This window comes from Protomyctophum parallelum (genome assembly GCF_964188405.1).
Source record: "Protomyctophum parallelum genome assembly, chromosome: 10".
Lineage (NCBI taxonomy): Eukaryota > Metazoa > Chordata > Actinopteri > Myctophiformes > Myctophidae > Protomyctophum > Protomyctophum parallelum.
Window position 1 is genome coordinate 15,924,891 of NC_139704.1, and position 27,452 is coordinate 15,952,342.

At 41.7% G+C, this 27,452-nt stretch overlaps 2 protein-coding genes across 6 annotated transcripts; one reads left to right on the forward strand and one right to left on the reverse strand.

Moving 5' to 3' along the window:
* The first annotated feature begins 39 nt into the window (after positions 1–39).
* Positions 40–4,163, forward strand: cfl1l (cofilin 1 (non-muscle), like). The gene is made up of 4 exons (XM_083774145.1): positions 40–163; positions 1,193–1,485; positions 1,793–1,869; positions 3,384–4,163. The coding sequence occupies exons 1-4, from the start codon at positions 161–163 to the stop codon at positions 3,497–3,499; spliced, it is 489 nt and encodes a 162-aa protein (XP_083630271.1). The 5' UTR covers positions 40–160; the 3' UTR covers positions 3,500–4,163.
* Positions 4,164–5,869: 1,706 nt separating this feature from the next.
* Positions 5,870–27,147, reverse strand: rrbp1a (ribosome binding protein 1a). Of its 5 annotated transcripts, none has more exons than XM_083774446.1 (27): positions 26,940–27,147; positions 24,236–25,070; positions 22,770–22,918; positions 22,469–22,591; positions 21,271–21,423; positions 20,387–20,505; positions 19,789–19,930; positions 16,353–16,491; positions 15,458–15,636; positions 14,846–14,880; positions 14,588–14,663; positions 13,277–13,314; positions 13,059–13,140; positions 12,927–12,967; positions 12,728–12,809; positions 12,553–12,627; positions 12,343–12,435; positions 12,169–12,258; positions 11,870–11,962; positions 11,703–11,774; positions 11,231–11,326; positions 11,041–11,124; positions 10,438–10,521; positions 9,288–9,371; positions 7,788–7,886; positions 6,922–7,065; positions 5,870–6,456 (listed from the first exon to the last, which is right to left on the reverse strand). In XM_083774446.1, exons 2-27 carry the CDS (start codon positions 25,053–25,055, stop codon positions 6,418–6,420), a joined length of 3,231 nt encoding a protein of 1,076 aa, XP_083630572.1. In that variant the 5' UTR covers positions 25,056–25,070; positions 26,940–27,147; the 3' UTR covers positions 5,870–6,417. The 5 variants fall into 5 exon arrangements, with proteins under 5 accessions (XP_083630572.1, XP_083630574.1, XP_083630573.1 ...); XM_083774448.1 differs by having other exon boundaries at positions 11,879–11,962; positions 13,277–13,317; XM_083774447.1 differs by having other exon boundaries at positions 10,444–10,521; positions 13,277–13,317.
* Between the last annotated feature and the right edge of the window lie 305 nt (positions 27,148–27,452).

The window sequence follows — 27,452 nt, forward strand, 5'->3', positions numbered from 1 at the left end:
GCGACACCGCCGCACGTGGAAGTATAAATGAAACGTTAAAACCCACCTCGCCTGTTCGCCTTGACTTCTACTCTGCCAGATCACAGCTGCTGTTAACAAGCTCCTCTCTTCACTTCACCCCCTAGACTTGGTTCCTAACACCCATCATCAGCAGTCAAAAATGGTGAGTGGCTTTTTAATTCATATATATATATTAATTATAAGACGAATAGCCTACAAGTGTTTTTCAAGTGGCATTCTTAATTTTGGTCGTCGATTGTAGTTTTGGCGTGTTTCACACGCGCTGTAAGTAACTCGACCAACAGTTGCACTCCCCAGTCCCCACTGTCTACAATCGTTTTTTTAACGAAACGTGTGTGCACGTCCTGTTGCAATTGTTGGGTAGTAGGTCTACACACGCATTTATTTGGGGTGTGTGTGCTTTAAAATAAACTTTAATATTTTTTTAAATGAATGGAGAAACGGTTTCTTGTTCAAGGTGTGGTTGGTTTGTCTCTGAAATGGAGAGATCTTTCGTCTGACTTCAAACCTGTCCTTAAAGAATGCCTCAGGGCGGACGTGTGCTAACTTGTTCCTCACTACCTGGAATGTGGCAGAGGCCAGGCCTTCAGCATTCAAACTGCACTCATAGAATGCAATTTGTGCAACAAACACTTTCTCTCGTGTTTGTTGTGTCTAATCTCGGCTAATAGTTTTATTTTATTGTCATTATTTAAATGTAACTTTTTTCAAATTGCGATGCAAATACAAAATTGGTATTTTGGGGACATACGCAGGGCCATGAATGTTGAGCACGCTGTATTGTTTATCTGTGTGACATTGTCATCTATTCCTAGGCTACTTTGTATTGGGATTAACAAGGCATAGATGAAAGGGGAGTGTGTCTATCAAAGTACTATGCTAGGTAGTAGGTACATCTATGCATTTGCTATGCACTTGTTTTTGGATTGATCAGTTCAATTCGGTTGGGTAAATCTCTCCTACAAAACCAGAATCTCATACTAGTAGCTGGGTTGTCATGGAATTTTTCCTGTGCACCTTAAAACTCCACTGACCACTACTACTGATTATTATATGGTGGTGACGCCATATATGGTTTTGTACTATATTGTAATATATACTGGTATTGTCACCCTTGGGCCAAGTCTTTTCTTGAATATTATTATATAACATCTGTGTTGTTCTGAAACAGGCATCTGGAATCGAGGTTGTTGAAGAAGTCAACACCCTGTATAACAAGATGAGGTTAACTCTTAAAGATGAGGACCCACTGGATCAAATCAAGTTCTGCCTCTTTGTCATCGAAGGCAACTTCATCATCCCAGAGCCCGACAGTAAAATACACGTGAGAGACATCCAGGGCGAAAGCAATGTCTTCAAGTATATCATGAGCAAGGTGCCCGACAACAAATGTCGCTATGCTCTCTACGACTGTCACTACCACACCACCGTCAGTCCAAAAAATGACATGATCTTCATCATGTGGTAGGTAGCCACAGTTTAAGTATACAACTGACTTTAGATATTTTGTGCACTAATATTAACCAACTGAGCCATATTTTATACTTTGGCTATTAAAAAATGGCCGATCCTACAAGTTTAGAATGCATCACAACGCATTGTGCTCATGTAGACCCAGTTTTTTTGGAAATATCTTGAAACTTTGAAAAAGGTATGCCTAAAACGGGTAGGCATATGCCACGGTTAATGGAGATTTTAATCATATGTTGAACAACATCAACTAAAAAAACTGGACAATGTGTTTTGTTTCTCATCTTATTTTTTATATCAGGGCACCGGATTGTTCAACGGTCAAAGAGAAGATGAAGTATGCTAGCTCAAAGGACGCGATAAAGAAGAAGTTTCTCGGTAAGGGCTATATGAAAGTTTTTTTTTCCTTGATAAGTTTGTTGAAGTAATTTGAAAGTCTGATTTATACACCGCAGTGCAAAAGAGTATAAATTAGGATTTAGACCTCAACGTATCTGTGAGCTGGTGTTTTTATTTTATTCCCTTAGACTGATTTTGGCTATTTATGGGAATTTAAAAATGTTTTAAGCCATAGACCAAAAAACCTTGGAGAATGTGTTTAACCAAATTAGAAGACCCTGGTGTGTGCACACACACGTACAACAAACAAATTACCTTATTCTCCAGTATAATGGTGAGGACAACAAAATGTTGTATTAACTGTAGACACAGGCAACAGAGGCAACCATTCAATGCATCAACCTGCTCATCAGGACTCTTTGAAAAGAAACCAGGAGGAGGCAGTGGCCACACTACCTCCTGAGCCCTTTAAGGCTGTGATCTGGAACTTATTTTAATGCATAAAACATTATTTAAAGTGGTTACTTTTGGGGGCTTTTTGAGCATTTAATAGTTGGATATTTAGAGGAAAGAGACGGGAAACGCAGAATAGGCGAGTGAAATGCAGCGACTGGTCCGGCAGTCCAGGAATTTAACCAGGAACTGGCTGTCAGGCATTAGAGCCTATGTGGTACTACGTGCCTAACCACTTGCCTATCGGGTTGCCCCAATAAAATGTATATCGGTAGAGCAGTGATTCCTAAACTTTTTAGCTCATGACCCAAACAAATGGCAACTACAAGCTCACAACTTGTTGTAGATGGGCTTTTGTATTGGCTATTCAGATCACTACAGTACGTCTTAAACATTAATTTTCTAATTTATGGATTTTTCTCATGAAATTCTTTTGGAAAATCATTAGAATTTAACAATTCATGAAATGTAATTTTTTTTTAAATGTACTTTTGAAATAATAAAAATGTAGGATATTTATACCCACAAATGTCTGTAACCTACAAATGGGTTCTGACTTCCGATCCAGTGTGTGGAAAACTGGTGGAGTATGTTGATGCAATATAACTAGTACATCTACAGAGTGGTTGTAGTTTGTAGGTAGTCTCCCTACTGCCTGAAGCTTATAATATCTCTTAACTAAACGGGGATGTGTTCTTGAATGAGTGGTAGAAATTTGGGAGACCTTGGTTCTAATCCGGAGTAGAGCATGAATGTGTTGTGAAAAATTATATTTAATTAGCCACCGACCCCCATCTGAAAATGTTCCAGGTGCTCTCCCAGAAGCAAAGATTTGAGTTAAAAACGTTCGCTCTGAAAGGGATATATTCAAAGATTTGCGATTTTTCAAAAATAGCAAACCTACAAGCTCGTAGCGCGGCACTCGGTCCCACGCTACGAGTTTGCTTGCTATTTTCCAATAGCTAAATTATAAAATGCTTAAAACATCAAAAGGGGTTCCTGTCCAGAATGGGTTAAAGATCCTTGATTTATGCTTTTGGGGGACAAATGTCCCAGATCACAGGTGTCGCAAAGTAACTTTTCTTTTACTTGCTCCTCAGGTATCAAACATACATGGGAGTTGACTGACGTTGCTGACCTCAAGGATCCAGCGTTCTTTGTGGACAAATTGGGAGGGAGATCAGTTGTAAAGCAGCTGGAAGGAAAAGATTGCTAGAATCCTTCCATACCAACTAATAGGCCTGACTGATAATCACAACTTTATCCTTACATGCATATAGATTTAAGGTTATTGGATGGATTCATTTTTCATCCAGGGGTGGATTTGACAAAGTTTTTAAGAGATTGTAGGACTAAGCATGGGCTCATGACTCATCACTGGATACAGCCATGGATAATACTTGAGGCAAAGTCCACATGTAAACCAACTTAACTGTTAGTGACACTGCTTTTGTTTCTGAAAAGTTTTGTGCAGGTGTATATTAATTTGTAAAACCCATAGTTTATAGTAATTATCTTTTGCTAGTTTCAGGTTTCAGAAAAATGCATGTTTGACATTTAGCATTTGTTTTTAAGTTGCTTAAGTTTCTTAAGCATATTGTTTACTACACATAGTGACTTAAATAACAATTGCATTGTTTTTTGTTTATCAGATCAGACTGTTACATTTCTCAATTGAGTTAGTGGAAACATTGTTTAGTTTGATATGACAATTTAATTTTACATGATGTAACTTACTTTAATACAGCTTTAATGGGCACCACTTGACTAACAAAGAGAACAGAGGCAAGTTCACACTGCTGTTAAGTTACACAAATGTATCTAATCATTCTGCTGCCTCCAGTGTTCTGTTAAATAAATCGGCCAATTGTAACCAGTAATGGTAGACGTGTGCATTATTTTTCATTTTACTATAGTGACTGCTAAAAGTGAAGTTGTGATCAATTTGACGAGAGGGAGCTTACTTGAAACATGTCAAATGAGGGGCGCGGCAGTTCCAACCTGTCAAAGGAGGCCTGCCGCCCGGGGCAGCTGTGCTCATGTAAACATTCAGTTATGATGGTTTTAAAAATACTGCATGTGCATGAACTCTTATGTTTTGGTTCTGCTTATTATTTGGCTCTGGGTGTCTGGATCTTAAGAGTAAAAACTTTCAGCCTATGGTGTGGACTATAGCACCCCATGTTACATTTTACCAAATGTAGCCTGGAGTACTTGCAAGGTATAACAAGCCAACTAACATTTTGGGCTGAAACTCAATGGTTTGGGTTGGAATGAAAACCAAATGCTCTCTTCCCTGTCTATTGATTTGACTTCAGAATTTGTATTTGCTGAAATTGTACTATCTACATTATTACATTTTGATTTATCGACAATATATAACCTTACAAGGTGGTTGGGCCGAACTATTTGGCTTACATAGGCCAATTCACATTTGATTTGACTAGTTATATTTTTATGAATTTGATAGACTACAATTAACGGGGAATGCCACTCATTATTATACCTTCAAGATGTGATTCACCATGTGATGTGATTTCTTTCAGACCTCCAGTTCTAGGAAACACAGAATGGGGGGACTTTTAATTTAATTCTTTTTCAACAACAGCTCTAATGTATGTTGAAAATTTGTGGAATGCCCCTTTAAGCGAGACAAAAACAATTCAGTTTTTCAGTTTGAGGAAGTTGAAAATGTATTTGAGGTAAGTAAAATGTCAGTGACATTTATGTACAAAATAGTTTAAAGGACCTAACATAAAATTCAACTTTTTCCATTTTGTGTTTTTGGTGCGCCCATGTGTTTTCTATCCCCACAAAATAACCAATTTTGAACAATCAGGCTTTCATATCATATGGGTGCTTTAATGGATTGCTCTCAGGAACAGCGCAACTGATTTTGTCATCGTGATGTCATCAATGTCAATGTCACCCTACTTTGTATAATTCCTCCTCCAGTCTTCAGTTCCAAATTTGCATTTCCACTTTGTTTACAATTAACGCCATTGCTGGTTTTATCTAGTATTAAATAATCTGCATATCAGCACCCCCACCACCTCAGGACATTGTGGTATTGCAGCTAAAACTGCTTTCAAAGTCCAGAAAGGACAAGGACTGGTTATCAGTGGTGATTGAGGCTCAAACCATTAGAAATAAGTTTGAGGGATAGACAATATGATTAAATATAAAAAGTTTTAAAATGCATGTTTAAAATTGTTCAAATATACAAGCTCACAACATGTAGATGTAGATCGGCTAGTTGAACTATTTTAAAATGATTTATTTCAAAATAGTAAAAAATGGCAAATAAGTTTAGGGATAAGGGTGGCACAAGATGGAGCCCTAAGACTACAAACACTGGAGAAATTACTTATTCAGTTGGCCTTTTGCCTGAGTGAGTGGAACCTCTTAAACCCCAGGGGGGTAAATCCGCAACATTGGAGTTGGAACCGGAGACCAATTGGGTCTCCATTGACCCGCTGAGCACTGTTCAGAGGTGGACAGCCGGCGGGGGCAATGGGGCTCAAGAGGATGAAAAGAACACAACCAGTGCTTGTAATGGTATAAATAATAATGGTATAAAGACCAGTGTATTCTTTGTTAACCAATTATATTTCATTTTTAATAAAGTACATAGTGCAATTTTCTTTTATCAACTTCATATACTGTATTGCTACATTAGTTTATTCATACAAATTAAATTTCATATAGTTTTGTCAGCAGCCAGCTAGGCCCTAAATATATTGCATCGCTGTACCATAAAATGTTCCCATCATTCAATCACATACAAAAAGACATACAAATTAATTGCACGTTTATGTACGTTTGACGTACAATCAGTTTCCCTTTTAACACTGAACTATGGGAAAATATTTGGAATATAAGGCAGGGGAATCCATCTCTTCTGAGAATACATAATGGAATGTGGGTTTAAATACCATTTGCAGCAGGATTTCTCATCTTACACTTAAATGTTCATTATATCAAAAGATGTGATTCTTAATTTTGCAACCGTTGCAATCAACTACAGTACAAGAAACAGGAAGGAAAAAAATGGTTTTGGAATGGATGAACTATGGTAATTGTAAGGCATATTTGGCAGATTTCTGTAGTGGCCTTGGTAAGTTGGCCTCCATATTAGACCGAGGTTCCTTCCTTCAATTCCACATACTCTCCCTGTAAAAAACAAACAAACACAGAAGAAGAGTAAAACACTAATGCAGACCAAAACTAAATTGAAAATGTGCCTGTATCCACACCACCAGTGGTTCCCAAACTCTGTCAAGGACCCCCAAATCAACATTTATTAGGCCACGGACCCCCCATTTGAAAACATATGCCAGTGACCCCTATAAGGGAGGATTTTTACAGCTCTAGCAGTGATTCCAAAACATTAATTTCATGGACCCCCAGTTTGACACGCATTATGCTACGGACCCCCGATTTAATGGCATTTCTATCTCTGGTACCCAAATGTATATTGTAAAACCACTGTTAATTTAACTCAGAGAGTGTACAAATGGAACCAAATGGACCGGTACAAATTGAACGGGTCCATTTGGTTTCAAACTAGGTACCCCCTGGAACTCCCTCAAGTACCCCACTTTGGGAACCACTGCACTACACTGCTGGTCCTGTCACCTTGTCCTGCTGGTGCTCCTGTAGTGTCCGTACAGCGTCTCTCTCTTTGGTAAGCTGCTCCTGGGTAGATTTAAGGAGCTGCTGCAGCTTGGTGGCTGCTTGGCCAAGGTCTTTAGACAGCTTCTTCTCCTTCTCCAGACGTTCCTGTATTTGTGAGTGATGGAAAACATTACTCCCCATTTTACGCTTGGTCGTATCAACAAACATGATGGTGTCTCGTAGGGATGTCCTGTTCGGATCGGGTGATCGGAAATCACCCAGTCATTTTCAAATGATCGGGAGAAATAAATCGGAGACTTAGTGCGTCTAAAAAGGATTGTGTCTAATGTAAATCTCAAAGAAAGATGTATACACAATGATATTTTGTGAAAACTGTCATGTTTATGCTTGATGTTTGCCCTTCTGGGGCACTAGTTCCAGCAGTGGCAAACACTAGGCCTACTATCTATCTCTGATAGCCAAAGCCATTCAAATGGTGTTTTCCCTACAAGAGTATAACTTAAGTTCCATAAGCTGTAGTTGCGAGATTCACTCAATCTAATTAACCAATAGATCATTATTCTTGCTATGATTCCCTGCTTTCATATAACTAGCGTGACATACATTTCTCACATGGCATAAGTGTAGCATAAAATATAATATATAAATATAATATATCTATATATATATCGGCATGTCTTAAAATCAAATGATCGGATCAGGAGCAAGAAAACGTGATCGGGACATCCCTAGTGTAAAGTCAGTTATTTTTTGGCAACATTTGTCCTTATAATGAGATGGCCAAAGGACATTGCAAAACAAATGGGGTGAATACTCTTGTGATTGGGACATCAAGACCTAGTTGGTTGTAGGTTTTGTTACAGCACCTTTAGCTGGGCGATGTCCTCTGTATCTGCCTGTGGGGCGTCTCCAGCAGCCTTCAGGAGGTCCAGCTGGGCCTGAAGTTCTGACACCGCAGTCTGGGCCTGGAATGTGAACAGTGCAATGGATGTTGAAATAGGCGATCACTGCTCAAAATCAGTTCACTGGTCTACTGTGGCTCGTCATGTGAATATTCAAATGTGTGTGTGACACAGGTCTGCCTATGCCGCAACATTTCAAATTATAGTATTCTATCCATGCATTGTAAATGCATGTAAAAGGCGCACAGCCCTAACCTACTACACATGCGCACGGTGCCCGTTTACAAATGACTAAAACTGAGATGCAAAAGGAGACAGATCTGATCAAAGGACAAGGTATCGAATATGGGAATTCAGTTGGTTTCTATGTAGTTCGGTTTTTAGGCATACAGATGGTAAATTGCTACTTGACTGTACCTCTTGAGGGTTTGTAATTTGAGAAGTTATTTTCTTTTTTGTATTTCCTTACTTAAAGGACCACTTCACCACTTTTCAACCCAGCTTCATATAATAGGTCCTCACTAATAATCATTATAAAATGGCACACATTTTTTCAGAAACCCGTCCACCAGTGACATCATCGATGGGGAATCCAAGCTAATAGAAACTGCAGGCTTTCTAGTCCTGAAAAGTTGCAATGCGAAAATGAAAGCCAAAATCGAAAAATTCTTGTAAAAAATCTGCCTAACGATGATGTCACTGGTGGACGGGTTTCTGAACTACCCACAGCCTTCCTATGAGAGACAGACTGAGTAGAAAAAAATGGTGGCATTTTAACATGATTATTAGTGAGGACACATTATGTGAAGATAGGTTGAAAAGTGGTCCTTTAATGTTTACAACTTCGATATTGTATTATTGTTGAGGCATATTTTGTTATATTGTGTATTGTAATTCTGATTTACATGATTAATTACTGCAAAAAAAGCTATATATATATATATATATATATATTATATATATCACATCCACCTAGGCGGGGCAAATGATGAAGGCCGAAACGCGTCTGTTTGTGTCATGACTGCTGCTACGGTAAATGAGTGCAAACCATTTCGATAGACAGTCCTATCAATTGACAGACTACAGCACAATCAGCTCCGGACCTTCGTCCCCTAGTATTTGAATGGAATATAACTAGAATTATCTTCAGTGTTTGGAGATAGTATAGTCCCTACACTAGACCCTGGTGTATGTATGACACTTAATCCCTGGTTGACAAGTAAACCTGCCTGCAGCGCATAGACCAAATATGATTCTCTCTTGAGTGGTAGATGTTTGGTTTCCCACGCCAGATACCGTAATCCAGGTGTTAACTATTACCTCTGTCTGTCGGGAGAAGACTTACTGTTGCATTGCAATGGAAGATCTCTTCAATGTTATCAAATGTAGACAACTGTAAAATTCGCAGTAGTCTTCATCAAGCACACGAAAGTAAAATGTAGAAAATCAGTACTCTTCCTTTACCTGTTCATACTCTTCGGAGAGTTGCAGTCTCAGAACCTCCTCCCCTTGCAATTTCTCTGTCAATTGACTCAACTCACAGTGAACCTGGTGACACACACAGACCGCATTAAGACACTCACAGGCAAACATTTGCCAGTCTCTGCCTGCCACACACACACACACACACACACACACACACACACACACACACACACACACACACACATCTTCAACCTGTGTGCCATGTTAGTTTTCATTTCAACCTGCAGCACGCACAAAAATTATAATCAAAAAACTATTAGTTGCCGTTAAGAATTGTTAAAAAGAAATCAATGAAAAGTTAGCAGGATAAAATGAGCATGCTAAACCAGTGGTTTTCAACCCTTTTCATATCAAAGCCCAATTCTCATTCAAGAGTTTTTTTGGTTTCACTCAAGAGTTAAAGATCTATAAGGGTCCATTTGGTTACTAAACTCTCCATCATTTAGCTGGGGACCACCTGGAACCCCCTCAAGGACCACTGGTGGTCCCCAAACCACTGGTTGAGAACCACTGTGCTACACAAAGGGTAAAGAAACGGCAGTGGTTAGGATTAAGTGAAGCAAAGAGCACTTGGTCAACACAAACGGTGCATAACATAAACAGCTGCTAGATAAGGGAGGTACTGGACAGACTGGAAATACTGCATACATTCTCCGTAAGTGGCTTTTATTATTACTCATTGCCCACATCCTTGTGGCAAGTTCCTGGAACAAGGACAGACTTTTTAGCTAGGTCTGGATGGGCCTATAGTTGTAGTTGACGCCTACAACTGTTGGTGTAGCTGTAGCTACAGATCTCAAAGACTGGACCAATCTTTGCTTGGTGTAAAAATTACTGCAGGACCTAGCTCAGCTTAGACTTTTATACAATAAGGGCAGATTTATACTCCCATTGTACGATGCACCACGTACCAAAAAAAAGAAAAGATCTACAAGCTCCCAACGCATCGTGATCCGACAGGTTGTCAGTTTGTAGATTGACTATTTTTGGTATGGCATACGACAAAGTATAAATCAGGCTAAATTGACAGGAGAGATCTTTTGAGTGTGAGGGCTGGGTTAAGTGGCTGTCCGCTGTCCAATACCCTCCCAACATGATGTGAAGGGTGCTCGACTATGACCTGTTGCACCTTAACCTGACTGGGTTGAATCTCAGTTGGGCCGTTCTGCTCTTGATGAGCACGCTTCGAAACCTCGCTCAGCTGATCTCTGACCTGAAACGGGAAGCTTGTGCTCGTCACAGGATACATAACCCCAGTCAATCACGAATGGAGGACCTGAGTGCTGATGTCAAACTCACGCCCCCGGGGTGATAAGATAAAGCAACGTTTCCTTTCAAAATTATAACATCTCCCGAACAAGGGATAGTCGCGTTAGTGTAGATGCCCGACAATTAAAAGACGGATGCGCCACGGTAGGTTCGAAGCCCCAACACCACCCATAAAAATAACAAAAACAAATCTCTTAAAAATAAGTGTTCCAAAAATAAAATGTCCAGGCAAGTGATTTAAGAAAGTAATAGGTTTTAAAAATGTCTTTATGACCCAGGGTGTGTGATTTAGACATCATCCTTCAGTAATCTACTGGCTTTGTTTTACACATCACCGTTTAACTTATATATTCCTCTTACATACAGTATCAAGTATGTATAAAGGTATAGTATAACAATTTAATTTAATTAAATTATTATTTTTACACTGTAGACACTGAATGATGTAAATGATCAATAATACCTGTGCCAGTTCATCCTTGTGCGCCTGAGCCTCCTTCTGGGCTGATTCTAGCTGGACTTTACACTCCGACAGAATGAGCTTCAGCTAGAAACACAGCAGACAACTTCATTTGAGTCTGTGTGCACAACAACAGAATATAGAATGAAAATAATACAAACCACATATACAGGCCAAGGAACTCTCCATTTACCTGTGTCATCTCCTCAGAGCTCTCCTGACTCTCTGAAGGGGTAGACTCTGCCTGCTTCTCCAGCTGGGCCTCAAGAAGAATCAGCTGTTCCTTCAACTACAGGAGACGCCAGAAAACAGAAGATCCATTAACCCACACACAATTAAACACCCACCCACCCCCACACACGTAAACAGCAATCTGGGAACCCATCTGCAAAACAAATGTCTCGAGAGACTACTTAAACTCTAACACTATATTTAGTTGAACAAGTTCCCAGGGGGGGCAATCCATTTTTCCCCATTACACCCAAATCTCTTTGGCAAAAGTAGCTGATCTACAAGCTCACAATATGTCGTCTTGTGAGCTTGTAGATCGACTATTTCCACAGAATGTTCACCCTAGAATGGGGACACTAGGATTCATGACATAGTAGTTAACAAAGAAGATTGCCTGAAGAAAAGCTTGCCGGCACAGGTTTTAAAATTCCTACCTGTTCCATACTTTGGCTTTCAGTCTTCACAATCTGAACTTCCCTCTCCAAGGTAAGCACCTTCTCCTGAGCCTGGCGGAGGTGTATTAGTGAATAATAGTTAGGTCAAAACACCGTGGTTACAGTCGACTCCACTTGGGATAGAGATACATAGCGCTAGTACTCACCACACTCACTTGGTCCTCAGAGTCAGCCAGTTTAGACTTCCATACCAGCTCTTCTTCCTCCACACTCTTCTGCAGGTCTTTAAGCATACCTTCCTGAGGACAAGGAATGCAGATCTATGTATATACTGTGTAGAGTCAGAGTGTATGCGTGTGTATACATGTCACAATTGTCTGAAAGTTTGAAGTGAAGCTCAATATATACTTCATCTCACAACAGTGTTGCTTGCAGACCAGGTCAGTTCTCGTCAACAAGCGACACAGTTGTGCGACAGACTGTAAATTAGGCCTAAGTAACGTACTGTTTCAGCCAGGACTGTCCTGTACTGATCACACTCAGCTTGCAGTGTGCCGTGACTCTCCTGAGCCTCTTTCAGCTTCTCCATCAACTCCTGGGAAAGAACAGTACATCATTACTTCTGCTTCACTGCGATATTCAAACCACAAGGTCCATCAACAACGTCATCATGGCTTACCGGTAGCTCAGCACTTGTCTGAGACTCCTGACTCTGCTGACTGTGAGAGGAATCTTCATGTGCTCTCTGTGCAAAGACTTGCAACCAGTTGGGCTTCAACAAGGAAAAGTGCATGATTAAATGACATGCATGATTAATGCAATTAATGACATGCATGATTTTTTATGTACATATTTTATACTTTTCTAAAATCTGAGCAAGGTTTCCTACCTGCTCTGTTTCTATAGGTATCTGTGGGAAGAGTGTTTGCAGAGTTTCTTTGGTTTCAGTTTGAAATGTTGCCAGCTGTGGGATCAAGAGAGATGGGGTCAGGACAGCGATTATGAAGAACAAAGCTGTAAATACCACTGTCACTCCAGCAAACACTAACAGATAAAAGGCTTACGCTGTCCAGGGCCTTTGAGTTTTCCCTGGCTTCTCTCAGCTCCTCTTGTAGTGATGTCACCAGGACATCTCTCTCACTTAGACTGGTCACATGGCCAAAATGACAGAACAGTTAAATGTCACATTCAAGTAATTAAGATTCATTGTTGTGAGATTTAACGTTTGGTTGATTTCAGATACCGGTACTTCACATTATTTACCTGTTTTGCAGTAGTTCCAGCTCTGCAGAGTTGTCCGTTTGCTAGCAGAAACAGAGGAACATTTTTAATTAGGACTGAAGGTGCTTTTGGTGAATAAAGAAAGAGAAACAGCACAGCGATGGCAAAACTTACAGGTGTGTTTTTAAGTTTCTCCATTTCTTCTTGAATATTTTTAAGTTCTTCTTGAAGTGATGCCACAAGGCTGGCATCTTCACTAAAATGAAAAGGAAATATTTGTATAAACATTATATCATTTAAAAAAAGAAAAGTGTAACTAATGAGAAACCGTAAGTTGCAACAGTAAAGAAATAATCAGAACCAAAGCATGTGGTTAGTCAACAACAAAGTACCTGTTGGTTGTCTGCTCAGTCTCAACAGCAGTGTTCTCCTGCTAGGACAAAAAATTATGGTGATTAGCTAGCAGGGCTAAAGTATACTTGAATAGGCCTGGGCCGTGGATCAGCGGTCCAGGCACCTTGGCTGGTAAATGGTAATCCAGTCTGGCAGTGTGCCGTGGGTTCGATTCCTGATCCCGATGGCCCTTACTGCATGTCACCCCTCCCCATCTCTCTACCCATTTCTTGTCAGTGTCTCGGAAAAAGCAGCAAAAAAACATTTAAGGAAAAAAAAGGTATACTTGAATAGGCCATTAACAATTTATTATGCATATTCACAGAATTGGGTAAGAAAAAAAACATTTATTTTAAAAAATAAATCCATAATCATGCGTTGATTATTCTGTTAAATTACAGTAAAATAACTACAAAAGCAAAAATTTACAAAATTATCGCTTTCACAAGGAATCACTCCACAACACTTGTATTTCCCGTAATCATGACAAATGGAATATTCCCAGGTTCAGTGGGTCAGCACAGGTGCAATGCATTATTATTAGCAAGGATCAGAGGCAAAGAAAGAGGCACTGTCTGGCAGAGAGTTGTTTTGCTTACTTGGTCAAATGAAAAGGAAGCCGATTTGATTGTGGCGTTTTGAATTCGAATCGAAACATTGGAAAAGGATAGAAATGGACATAGCAACATTTGGACTTTGTTGCCACATTGACCTCCGTACGGTGGAAATGTTTTGAGTGACAGCTCACAGCCACGCATCACAGGACAGCCATCAGAAGCGGTGAGAAATACAATTCCAGGTACCTTCTTTGTATTTGGTGGTTGTTAAGACAGTGCTACATTGGGGACAATATTGTTGTTGTGGCTTGTGTTGTGTGCACAACAGTGCGCTGGTTTGCCGCGATTGCGGGAGGTTCGGCTGCTGCACATGTACCACTGTGGCTATTGTTGTGCTGTTGAATTGGAAATGCATTGCAAAGGTCTGGGAGTGACGTTAAATAGCTTGCTGTGTATTCTTGATGAATGTTGGAAATGTCAAAAAAGATGATTTGAGGCATTTTGTTCAAAATGGACCAATCCTGCAAAGTTTGGAAGGCAATCTTAGCCAATCGGGATAGACTATGGGGTGCGTGTTGATCTCATTACTATGGAGATGACCTTAGCTTTTCCTGAATTGACACTACTGCATTATTCAACCAATATCAAGATGCTGCTACAGTGTCCATTTGGTTACATTACCATTACAAATGGCTAAATTGACATTAAGGATTTTACAGTGTAAAACGTTATCTTTGTGGTGACAGTATTTACCGTAACCTCCGGCTTCAACTGTAGCTGCTTCAGTTCCTCGTGGAGTGAGGCCAACTGATCATCCTTCTCTTGGAGGCTGAGAGAAGAAGGAATTTCATTAAGTGCAAAAACTCTGGATCTTAAAAAGGAAAACTACTGTATATTGACCCCAAAGGACTTGCCATGGGGTCTATTTTTCAGTAGTAAAATGTGCCTATATGTTAGTCTGGAGTTGTCCTTTAACATTAAATTGCAGTAGGCTCACAACAACTGACATACCTGATCTTCAGCTGCTGTACTTCTGTGGTGTCCACCTGTCAATTCAAAAGTCATAAAGACGTTCTTAGAAGTGTAAACTGTGGCCTGGGCGGCTGGCGTAGCTGTCTGGGCACCTAGGCTGGTAATCCAGCCTGACTGTGTGCTGTGGGTTCAAATCCCGATCCCAATTACCTTTGCTTCGTGTCACCCCCCCCCCCCCCCCCCCCCCCACACCTTCCTGTCACCCTACTGTTAATCTATCAATGAAGGCAGAAAAAGGCCCCAGAAATATGAAGAATATGAAAGAAATGGTCAATGTGGCAGGGTTAAGGGTGGCTGTCTCCATATAGTCCTAGGCTCCAACAAAGTTCTGGCAGTGTATGAAATGTTAATCGTGTAGTCTGACACGTGTAGTAGTGCCACCACAATGCATGAGTGATGTGTGGGTACGGTGTGACATAGAACCATTTATTTATTTATTTTTTACTTTTGCTTTCTGAAAGCAAAATATCAACTCGGTCACACGGATATGTTTACACACAGCTGACAAAAATCACCAAGTCTGTAACTTCCTTTGTTCAAATGTCTTTGGCAAAGTCAGTTGAGTTGGACAACTTCTGCACAGACTCTTACCTGGCTGGACTCTGTTGTTTTACTCTGACTGGCCTCTAGCAATGAGTTGATGGAGGCCACCTGCTGTTCCAGTTGGCTCTTCTCCAGCCGTGTCTGCTCTAGCTGGACATTGAGGGCATCTGCCTGCGCAGTGCGCTCACCCAGCTCAGCTTCAATGCTCCCCAAACGCACCTGGAGCTCTGCAGACGCACAAATCAGTCAATAAATACTCCAAATACTCCAGAGTCCAAATCATACTACCAATACTTTGTGTATTCTACAACACGCTCACCACCGCTCATTAGCTGCAAACAATCTACTAAGGAGAGTATAATTCAACTCCATTTGATATGGAACGGCACATTCTCATAATACATGTGTTGCTTGCTAAATGAATTTAGAGTAGACGATACATTCATGTTAAAATGAGGCGCAAAACTATGGTAAGTGCAAGTTATCTTGCTCTCTTTATCATTGGTTACCAATACCTAGACATTTATTGTGCCACTCAGTAAAAAGAAAATACTTTTTAAAAATGAAAATACTGATTAAAGTGTCACCATGTAAAGTAGTGTAGGAAGGAGACTGTATCATTGACATACCGGTATGCTCCCAGAAGTGATTTCAAAATAAATAAATAAAAATCTAGGTTTGATTAAATTAACTTGTTTTCCTACTGGGAGTGGGTGGATTCATTCCTAACGCTTATGTACTTTTGTTTTAGGCAGCACCGTTTTCTCTTTGTTGGAACTCAAAACCCTCCAGGGTTTTAACATGTACAACCACATTATACACGTTATTCAATAGCATAAACACAATGACACAACCAAAATGCATCACTGTTATTTTGAGAAAGTTGGTTTGCCTGCATCAAGCATAAATAATCACTTTAAAGATTTTAAGTGGACTGCCTGACCAGAGTAGGTACTGCTGTCCTGCTGGGCGTTCTCCACACTGGCCTGCAGGCTGCCGTTGAGAGTCTGCGCAGTCCTGAGCTCCTCACACACCTCCTCATGTCTCCTCTGCAAAGCCTTCTCACTTTCTGCATGGCTGGCCTGATGGAACAACAATATGCATTAGTCAAACAGCAGAGGGCAGCAGAGACCGTTTGATTGTTCACCTCTTGTAGGGATGTTGATCTGTCTGGAGATCATGTGAATCACAATCTTTCTGTCTTTTCTTGCAGTCAAAAAGAGCTAAAAGGTGAAGTATAGTACATCACTGGAGGGGTCATGTGAGAGTCTCAGTACTTTGGCATGTGCATACTTGGAGGAATTGAGAAAGCGGTTTTCCTGCACACAGCATGTCACAGTTTGGGGCTAAGTTATAAAAATTTAATAAAAAGAACATAAAACATTGTTTACAGTACGTAAATTGTTTGGTTCTGAGTTTTCGGAAATGCTGAAAATGCACATTGGACTCCCCTATGAGGTTCCAGGTGAGTCCTCTGAGGTCAAAGAACTATCACAACCCAACAAACTTGAATTACCATTAAAGAGCCTTGGCCACATCATGTTCGTATACCGGCTATCGACCTATGCCATTGCACAATATGTTGATACACCTGTAACTGTTGGAAAGGGAAGCTGGTAAATGATTAGACAACCCCCAACACTTGACTGTCACGAAGCACTGACTCACTTGCTCCCCACTGAGTCTGACTGAACATGCATTCTGCTATATAGTGCACAGCAAAATCCTCATTCCTATTTATCGAATAGAAATTTACATTTTAAATCACATCAACGTTTTTCAAATAGATCTTTTGTACAAAGATCTCCGTCAAAACTTTGGTAGACCCATTCGGTCAGGCTCTATTTAACAGACACTTATAGATGGCTGTAGTAGTGGAGTGATGCTTGGGCACGCACGCATTCCAGCTGGCGATGAAAAGCATTTCCCCCACAGCCCCATTATTGTGTGGCTGCATTCCAGCAAAGCCCACGGGCTGTGTGATTACAACACCATCAACCTGAACCTTCACACAGCATGGCATTAAGGGAGAGGGGGGGGGGGGTGGGGGGGGGGGGGGGGGGGTAGTAGAGGGACAGGTGGACAAGGCCTAGGCTTGCAGATATACTAGCTGTTCCGACAAGAATGGGGAATTCTATCAAAGCTGTATTCAACATACTAGAAAGACGCTGGCCACAGTGTGTCGTTAACACTTAATGGGAGTGTTGAAGCAAATGTTTATTATTTTTATTTTATGTATTGTTTTTGACACCCGTTGCTTGGGCTATGTAATAGTTCTCACAGCAGTGTGGAACCCCTCGAGTAAGGAATGAGGTGATGAGATGGACAAGGGGAATTGTTTGGACGCCTGAGCGAAGACGGCAGTCGGCAGCAAACAGTTTTTTTTTACCACAATAGAACACGATCAATTAATTAATTTTGTTGAACTCTCACATTTACACAGATGTATTTATACACATAGGCGAAGCTGATCGTTTTATGTTTGTTTGTTATTAAACAACGCTGTGATTATTAACACTGGAACTATACCGTCTCCGCGCTGGCTGGCAACTTAAGTCTCCATAACAGGGAGAACTGTATTACAGACAGTAGTGTTGCTTGCCTGCAATATTTTGTAAAAGCTTAAAAAAAGGCTTCTCAGACTTGTTATGGTCTGGTGGTAGTCTACATAGACTAACTTATTTGCATTAAAAGGGAATGCTCCTCCTCAAGTTCCTAGTACAATAGAATGTACAGTGGAGGGCAGTAGTGAGCAGCAAGAGGATATTTGATTTTAAGTGCTGCTCTGTTGGTTGATTTAGAGCAGGTAAATAATATCCCATTGAAAGTCTGACCTACTGCAGCCCTGTACACATTTTGTTTTCAAAATAAAATACACTTTACCAGCACTGTTTATCTTGACTGGCCACATGGCACAGCAGGAACCAAATGAGGGATACGACAAAGCAATTACAGTAAGCTTGCACACTTATGACTCATGCAGCAACTGTGGGTGGAGGGCTAGTTCACAGGAAAATTATGTGATGCCAAGTAGCAGGCTACCAGCCATACTATTTACTGCATGCCATGCAGCATAATAATTTAAGATCAGTTTAAAAGGCTATCAACTTTGACCAACTGATGTTAAATTAATACTGTAAAGCATTTCCCCAACTCTAGGACTTTAGAAAACAAATTTTGAATGTCAACGACCCCCAGTTTGTCGGGGTCCCCAAATGGACCCGTAAAGGTCCATTTGGTGGAATTTTTAACCCCTGATGTTAGATTAATACTGTAAAGCATTTCCCCAACTCTAGGACTTTAGAAAATAAACTTCCTTTACATTCTTAAATGTCACTTTGCACGTACTGTACTGTACTGTACTGTAGGGGAAACAAACGGTTGTGATTAGGTTTCCTTAGAACTGCATTATGTAAGCGTTGTGACATCAGGCTTGGGCTCGAGCACAGTTTCTCAATGTTGTGTCCAGGGGCCACCAGGGATTCAAAATTCCACCAAATGGACCTTTACGGGTCCATTTGAACACTCTGAATTAAATAAACACTGAGGACTTTACAGTGTAGATTGGGGTACCAGAGATTTCTTTTTATCAAACTGGGGGTCGTTGACATTCAAAAGGTTGAGAATCACTGCCAGTAGGGAGATGCTCTGTCTGATTTACTGATCTTTATTATCGAAGGGGTATTTAATTTTGTCGAGAAGTCATTGTAATGCAGTCAGACAGTGAACAGGAACATGCATACCATGCTTGATGCAGTTGCAGTCACCCCTTTACTGGCTCCCTCCCAAAATTACTTTCCTTGTGAAATATTCAATCCCTGTTGTAAGTAATGTTTTAGCGCCGTGTTGGGCAGTTAAGCTTTCATTCTTTTTGCACCAGGTCTGTTTGCGTATAAATACGGACCCCAACGTATACTCCGTGTATATAATGGTTGAGCCCCACGGCAGCTTTTAACATTGGTCCGGTTGCTATGGGACTGATGGGACGTTACAACTTTTCTCAGTTTACCTCAATTCAAAGCAGGATTTTCAAACCTCCATCAGTCGGAATTTTGGAGAGCTGTCCTTGGTGGATCTTCTGCCATCCAAAGTTCGGATGTCATTTGTGACTTTGTACCGCATCGCTCCCAACATTTAAACGTTTCTGACGACAGGTAAACAGTGTGCACTTGCGCTAATAATAGCAAAGTGTGTGTGTTGTGGTGCGGGCAAACTCCTTCTCTTAAAGTGGATGCTGATGGTGGCACTGGGAACTGGGATTTATGCTAACGGCTAGCAGCACAGAAATAATTAAGCAGGATGTTGCAGTAAGACAGCATCAATGTTCGGTCAGTGGTAATGGTGTAACTGTATACTCTGCCACACAGAGCTAGTCTTACCTGCAGTTTCTCTGTGGCGGCGACATTGGCCTCCAAACGTCTCCTGGCGTTCTCTTCAGTCTGCAGGCTGTCCGTCTTCTCGGAAAGCTCCTTGGTCAGCTTGGTACAGTCCTGACGTAGCTTGGCCAGCTCTGCGTTTTGTCTGCATAGGCCAGAGAGGGGGGGGGATGGAATGGTGACAGAGTCAGGACACGTGCCTTGCTCAAACACAGGCTATTTTAGTTTCCAGTTTTCAAAATTTCCAAATGGCAAAAATGGCCAAGCTCACAACTTGCAGAGCAGAATTGTCGATTGGCTACTCTTTCATTAATTCATTCATGTGGCGCCATAGTATGAAATATGGCTTAAAGTGGTTAATGCCGGTCCCCAGTTTCTCAGAAAATCACGCTCCACAGACTTACAACTTTAAAATTCTAATTATACACTGTAGGCTACAGCAACCCAAAAGTAACCTAACCAAATCTCAGTGTTTAGAAGTAAAATGTAGGCCATTATAGATCTGCAAACCATTGGCTCTCAGTTACTGTCATTTCCCTCTTCCCACACGAATGCAAACGTCCTCCCATCATGCCCTTCCCCCGGGGCTGGAAACACTCACTTGCTCTCAGCCTGACTGGTAGCTTGGTTGAGGGCGTCACGGAGGATGGAGTTCTCCTGCTGGACACGGGTCAGCTGGGCATTGGGGCCTTTCTCCAGTTGGTCCTGCAGGCTAAGGATCTGACCCAGGAACAATGATGCGAGAGAGTTAACTTGCTGGTAAATGACATGCTGTAAGTGTAACTATGTGCCATTAATGGCTGCATTGGAAATGCAGAAAACATCCAGCGGCCATATGAAATGTAACTATTGAGTACTCAAGACTCATTGAGCCCTGCTTAAAAATCTGTTTGGCAATGACGCAGCTGTAAGCTCTGTTGTCTAGAACTGGATTTGTCCAGGATATATCCTCAAATGGTAACCAATAATAGCTCATGCTGCTAGTACGTGCATTATGTCATGAAACAGATGACACACCTTCATTCCCTGCCTGGTGAAGTAACAGTGAAATGTAAGAAAAATGTGGAAGTTGGTTTGTAGTTCGAAATGTAATCTATCAAATTATATGATCTGAATTATACAATGACAGTAAATCATGACAGTTTTCTGAAGGACCCCAAAAAGATTATGTATTTGGCCGCCAACCCACTCACCCAAATATGTTGTTCCAGGTACCCCCCAGAAGCAAATATTTGAGTTAAAAATGTTTGTTGTGAAAGATATATATATATGCAAAGATTTGCACACGTTTTCACACAAAAAAAGGGAAAAAAGAGGCAGATCTACAAGCTCATAGTGCGGCACTCAGCGAGCTTGTAGATCTGCTATTTTTCAACAGCTAAAGTTTACAATAATGGTTAAAGTGGTTAACTTAAAATATATACAGTGACACTTACGTGTCCTCAGGTCGAAATGGGTTAAAAATTATTGTTCATGAAAGCTGACCTTAGCACTGAGCTTCTGGGTCTGGGCCACATGGTCCTGGTAACTGGCCTGCATGCGAGCCTGCACAGCAATCATCTCTTGTTCTCGCTTGCTCAGCTGGGAGCTCAGTCTGGTCTCCACACTGGCCACCTTGGACTTCTCGGTAGCCAGCTCCTAAGTGACAAGAGGCAAGACCGTCAGTCAGTGTTAAATTTATAAAATTTTATTCTTTTGAATAAAATTTAGTTGTTGTATTTTAGTCATCTGAAATGTTAGTTTTAGTCGACTAAATCTACTTTTTTTCTTTTTTGCGGGTGATGTAATGCCTGCTTTTACTCTTGTATGCATGCTGAAAATAGCTGTGCTGCGACACGTTGTGAGCTTGTAGATCTGCTATTTTCAGAGTGCAACACAAAAATAAAATGGAATTGTCTTAGTTCTCCACTAGTCCCTCCCTAACATTTTAGTCTAGTTTTTATTTGTTGACGAAATTGTCAATATATTTAGTTTTATTTCGTTTTAGTTGTCATCAATGAAACAGACGGACATTTTTCGTCAGTTTTAGTTGACAAAATTAACACCACAAGACAGTCACAGTTCGACTGAAGGCCATTAACACATCTACCAGACGGATTCTGAAAATATTAATCATAATGTGTGACTATCGGATGCACATTTAGGAAGTTTGCCTCGCTTAGTTTCCCTTTGCTGGAAGCAAACAAATGCCAATCCGTTTGCCTTGGCAGCAGGCAGACGCTGGGCAGGGTTGGCCTAATGGCCTATCATCAGCACATATTTGCTGCAGAGTTGTAGGGTGAGCAAAACCAACTCTGCTCTGTGAGAGAAAACTACACATGCTGTTTTGAATAACATTCCCCACCTTGAGTTTTTATGAAATCAATGTACACTTTGATGCATGAAGCAAAAATAAAAAGCTGTTGCCACGTTAACCCTGGCATCTCTATTTTGGGCACAGGAAAACATGCTAGAAAATAGCAGATCGCAATTGAACATACATACGTACAGCTACTTTTTAAATAGTTTAAGATTTTTGAAAATAGGGCTTACATGCTTAACTCTAGCAGCTTACTTATGGGCAACACTACTGGTGTGCCATGCATTTACACTGTATTAATAAAACAACGGTACTTATTGTAAATTAAATAGGTGGTGAACTTGTGTTGGACAAGTCTTCTGCCCACCCAGAGACGTGTCCAACCTTGGTTAGCTCTCTCTGACGATTCTTGGCAGCAGCCGCATCCTCCTGTTCAGCCGCCAGCTGTTTCTCCCTTTCATCCAGCTGCTTCTTCAAGATGGCCACTGGGTCTCCCTTCTGAGTGGCCTATACACGCGCACACACAGACACACACGGTCACGCGCGCACACACACACACACACACAGGAAAGTTGATCACCCTCCAAGTCTTGCCTTCATTCAGCCATGTGCCTAGACAGTTGTGCTAGTGTACCAAGTATAACAGACACATCCTCTCCCTCCGGTCCAGTCTCCCATACAGTACCGTATGCCAGGTATCCTGAACGATGCCGGTCTTCTCGGACAGGATCTCGATGAGCTTCTGAGCCTCTCCCTCGCTGAACGCCATGCTGCTGATGGTAGAAACCAGGGCCTTGTAAGGCAGATAAAGCGGGCCATCCACAGAGTCCACCACTGAGACAGAGAGAGAGGGAGAGAGACGGACACCATAGTGTTCAGTTCCAGAGAAACATTTAGAAACGAAAGCGGTAAAGAATGGTATGGGAAGACATACCAACAAAACACAGTCATAATAAACTCTCAAGGTCCAGGCAGTTTCAATGTTGATTCATTTCATGGCTACGCTGAAGGGTAAAAGCCAAGCATTTTTTGAGTGCCTCACCAGACTGCCACCACAACAGTGCCTCGGGCAATGGCTGGGTTGCGAGCTCTCACTCTGCCTTTGAGCAGGCTACGGCTGGCGAAGTGATGGGGCACTGTGGCACCAGGCAGAGACAGCCCTCTGGCAGAGGAGAGACCCCTCCATTGTTGGGGCACTGAGAGGCTTTGTCAGTTAACAAAACAGGGCAGTGGTGTTTAGACAGGCCAGTGCGCTATGCCCTCCAGTCCAGAGTGGAGTGCCAGACATTGCCCACCTCTGTTCACTGGCACAACTTTGCATTTGATGGGATGATGCACACACTAGAGGTTCATCAGGAGATTGTGTGCGTCTTTAAAAGTGTGTGTGTGTGTGTGTGTGTGTGTGTGTGTGTGTGTGTGTGTGTGTGTGTGTGTGTGTGTGTGTGTGTTCTAAACACCAGACATTTGAGAACTATACTATCATGCACTTCCTGCCCAGACAACCATTTCCATCCATTCAAAAGAATAGGCTAATTAACATCCTGTCACTTATCTGGAATCAAGCCACATGGCAATTTGTCCTGCTGAATAAAGGCAACTGGAATTTCTGTACACTGCATGTCTAAACCTTTATATGAGAAAGAAATATACTTAGGCATAACATAATTTATTCCAAACAGCAACTTAAATATATTTAGCCAGTCAGTACTGAGTCACGATTGAACCTGGCAAGTTGACCAAAACAGCCAGATCTATACTTTGTTGCCAGTGCACACACAGATATGGTGTGTGTGTGTATACAGTTCTACATAGAGTTCACAAGCTCACACATCGTGAGCTTGTGAACTCTATGTAGAGCGGGTAGATCTGCTATTTTCAGCATTACACACACGATTAAGCATTACACACAATTAAATCTGGGAGCTACATCCAGTGAACCTTTGGAATAGCGGTGTTGTTCCTACACACCTCTGTGGTTGTGTGTGTGTGGAGGGGGTTCTCCTAATTCATGTACTTTGCCTCGACTATGGTCACAACAACCTTGCTTCAAATCTGCTTACCCCACCCCTTGTTAATCCATCGACGCCTATATTTGGTCTACCGCCATCTCTGAAGCAGATCAGTTCATCTCTTCTACCTCTTATCACTTACCAGTCTCAGATTTCTTCTTGGAAGCCTTCTTCTTTGGCTCAGCAGTTTTGGGTGCAGCCACAGCAGCAGTAGGCGCAGTCTGCTGAGAGCCTACCGGCGGCACAGCCAAGACTGGGACCTCCTTGGTGGCGGCCTCCAGCACGGGTGCAGGCTTGGACGCAGACTTGGAAGGAGCTGGGGAGGACTTGGCCTTGGGAGTTGGGGCTGAAGACTTGGCCTGGACTGGAGCAGATTTGACTGGCACAGGTGCAGGGGCAGACACGGCTGGGGCAGGGGCAGACACGGCTGGGGCAGGGGCAGACTTGGCTGGGGCCGGGGCAGACTTGGCTGGGGCTGGAGCTGGGGCTGATTGGATAGAGGCTGGCTCCACCTTGGCAATCTTCTTCTTCTTCTTGTCTTTAGATGAGGGAACAGGTGAGACCTGAGCAACAGTCGGGCTTGGGGCAGCAGCAGTAGCCTTGAGCTGGGCATCAGGGGCTGCCGCTGGGGCTGGAATTGGTTCAGAGGCAGAGACGGGTTCAGGGACCAGAGCTACATCTACGACCGGCTCTGCTGCCAGGGCTTCTGGGATCTTTCCATTTGGCTTGTCGTCTTTCTTCTTTCCTTTGTTCTTCTTCTCAGATACCTTGTCCTTCTTCTTCTTCTCTGCACGAAGGGGCTGCATCTTGCCCAGGTCCCGTCGTTGCTTGGCGAGGGCATCCTCGTAGGAGGTTTCCTTCATGGAGAAAGTGGATACCAGTACAATGCCAATGGCAGAGATCACCATAAATCCACCGAACACCATAATCCCAAGGGTCTGGGGGTCGTAGATATCCATCATTCTGTCTGGACTATCCTGTCAGAAGAAAGACCACAGACCAGTCAGATTTCTCGTATACAAGGCATGAGAGCTCAAAACATGTATGGAACAATATCAGTGTGTTAAACAAAGCCTCCTTAACCGTCCTTATTAACCTTGTTTCTAAACTGCTAACAGTATGCCAACCATTCATTAAAAAGGCCCAAACTAAACTCGCTTTCCCAATCCCAGCAGATTTTCAAGGCAAGCATTATTTTAACACTTTTGTTATCTTTTGTTCTTACCTTGGAAAAACTCACCGTGACTATGTGGTTCAGTACCAGACACTTGTGAATTAGAAGTGGCTCTGATGAGGATTGCCATTTTATGAAAGATAAAGTTAAAGCTTTTTAGTATGTCTTGTTTCTATTTATCTTTTGTCTTTCTCTCATTTTAGAGCCGCAACCATGATTATTTACTTTTAAAGGACCACTTCACCACTTTTCAACCTATCTTCATATAATAGGTCCTCACTAACAATCATGATAAAATGGCACGATTTTTCCCTACTCAGTCTGTGTCTCATAGGAGGGCTGTGGGCAGTTTAGAAACCGTCCTCCAGTGACATCATCATTAGGTGGATTTTTTTTAACAAGATTTTTTTACAAAAATGTTTAGATTTTCATTATCGTGAGAACGATGGATTCCATTTTCGCATTGCAACTTTTGAGGACTAGAAAGCCTGCAGTTTCTATTAGCTCGTATTCCCCATCGATGATGTCACTGGAGAACGGTTTCTGAACTGCCCACAGTATATGAGACACAGACTGAGTAGAAAAGAATGATTATTAGTGAGGACCTATTATATGAAGATAGGTTGAAAAGTAGTGAAGTGGTCCTTTTATGGGAAGAACCAAAATGACCCTGTGCATCCTAGAACAGCTTAATTGGCAAACAATACGAATCAGTTCAAATAAAAAAAACACCCTTTCCATTCATTAGTCAGAGTTGTTGCTATTTTACGATGCATGACGTTTGTGGCCACAAAAAAAATCCCAGACAGACAATCCAGAACGTGTGTCTTGACTCTTTAGGGCGAGAAAGCGGCTGAGGTCAGGTGGGAACACCAAACCAATGGCCTCATTCACAGCAGGCATTTTGACAGGTATACACAATACACAAGTACCGGTAATACTAACACCATTAATTGTGGGTTTGTATCATTCGGGTTTCATTCGGTATGCCAGCACTAAGCTAACTGTAAATATATAGTATAAACATGTACTATGTTTGTAACTCGGTGTGTACAATAAGGTTCCATTTCATGATTTGGCTCCATTGAGTAAAGATTCACGCAACTTCACTCAGAATGGTTCATATAATTATACTTAAAAAAGTAAGTATTTGAGCTGCAAACATTCTATGAGTGAATCTGCTCATTCATTGAGAAAATAATTAGCACTATGGTTCCGTGATTTCTTCTACACAGACAGACTGCAGTATTACTCAAACACGAACACTGGAAGTTGAGTAACTTAATTTTACTAAATTGACTACAACTGTAATATATTGAAACGCTTTAATTATATAATGTGACGTGATGTTTGAAATTCGTTTCATAGAAAATATAAATGCCATACAGATCTTGAACTTCCATGTGATGCCGGGTGGTTGAAGTCAGAAGACCAGCTCACTAGAAAAGTTGTCACCATCACTGACTTGACTGCCCGGTGACACGTATCACTGCTGTTCAAATAATAAATACATACCACACCACAAAGCATTTGAACTGTCATTCAGTTGTTACCTTGTAGTAGATGATAGCTTGGATAAACTACAATTAGCAGCAGCTAGCTTAACCGAGCTAGCTGCCGTTATCCGTTAGCTAACTGAATAAAAAATAATTTCCAAGATTCCTTTACTTACCTCTCTGCGATGATGGAGATGGGCTATACGCTCGCTTCAGAGGGGATGATGAGGGTGGGCAGAGGTAAAGCTGGTGGCTTGCGGATGAAATCTCCGTTATGTACAACTACCTCTTTATCTAGCTACAAACTTGCTCTTTTCCTGCGCTTTCCTTCTGTCCAGTTGAGAAGCCGTGGGTCTGTGAAGTCGTGGCACTTTGAGCTGGCTAGACGCGCTGGCCCCGTGCCCTAGATAGCGACCATTAGACCAGAACCTAGCCGATTGGCTGTACTGAACGAGGAAGCGAAGCCTCTGGGAGTTGTAGTCCTGCTAGTCCACTCATAGAGTTATGAATGTGTGTGCGTGTGCGTGTGCGTGCCTGAGTGTCATCATCTGTGTGAAGTTGAAACTGATTCTCTTTCCTCTGGAGAAGCCTAAGGTCACAGCTGGCCATATGAGTGAACACACTGAGGCAGGTAGATGCCAACTCGTTCATCCTCTCATATAGGATAAAGAGAGACGATCCTGGCACTC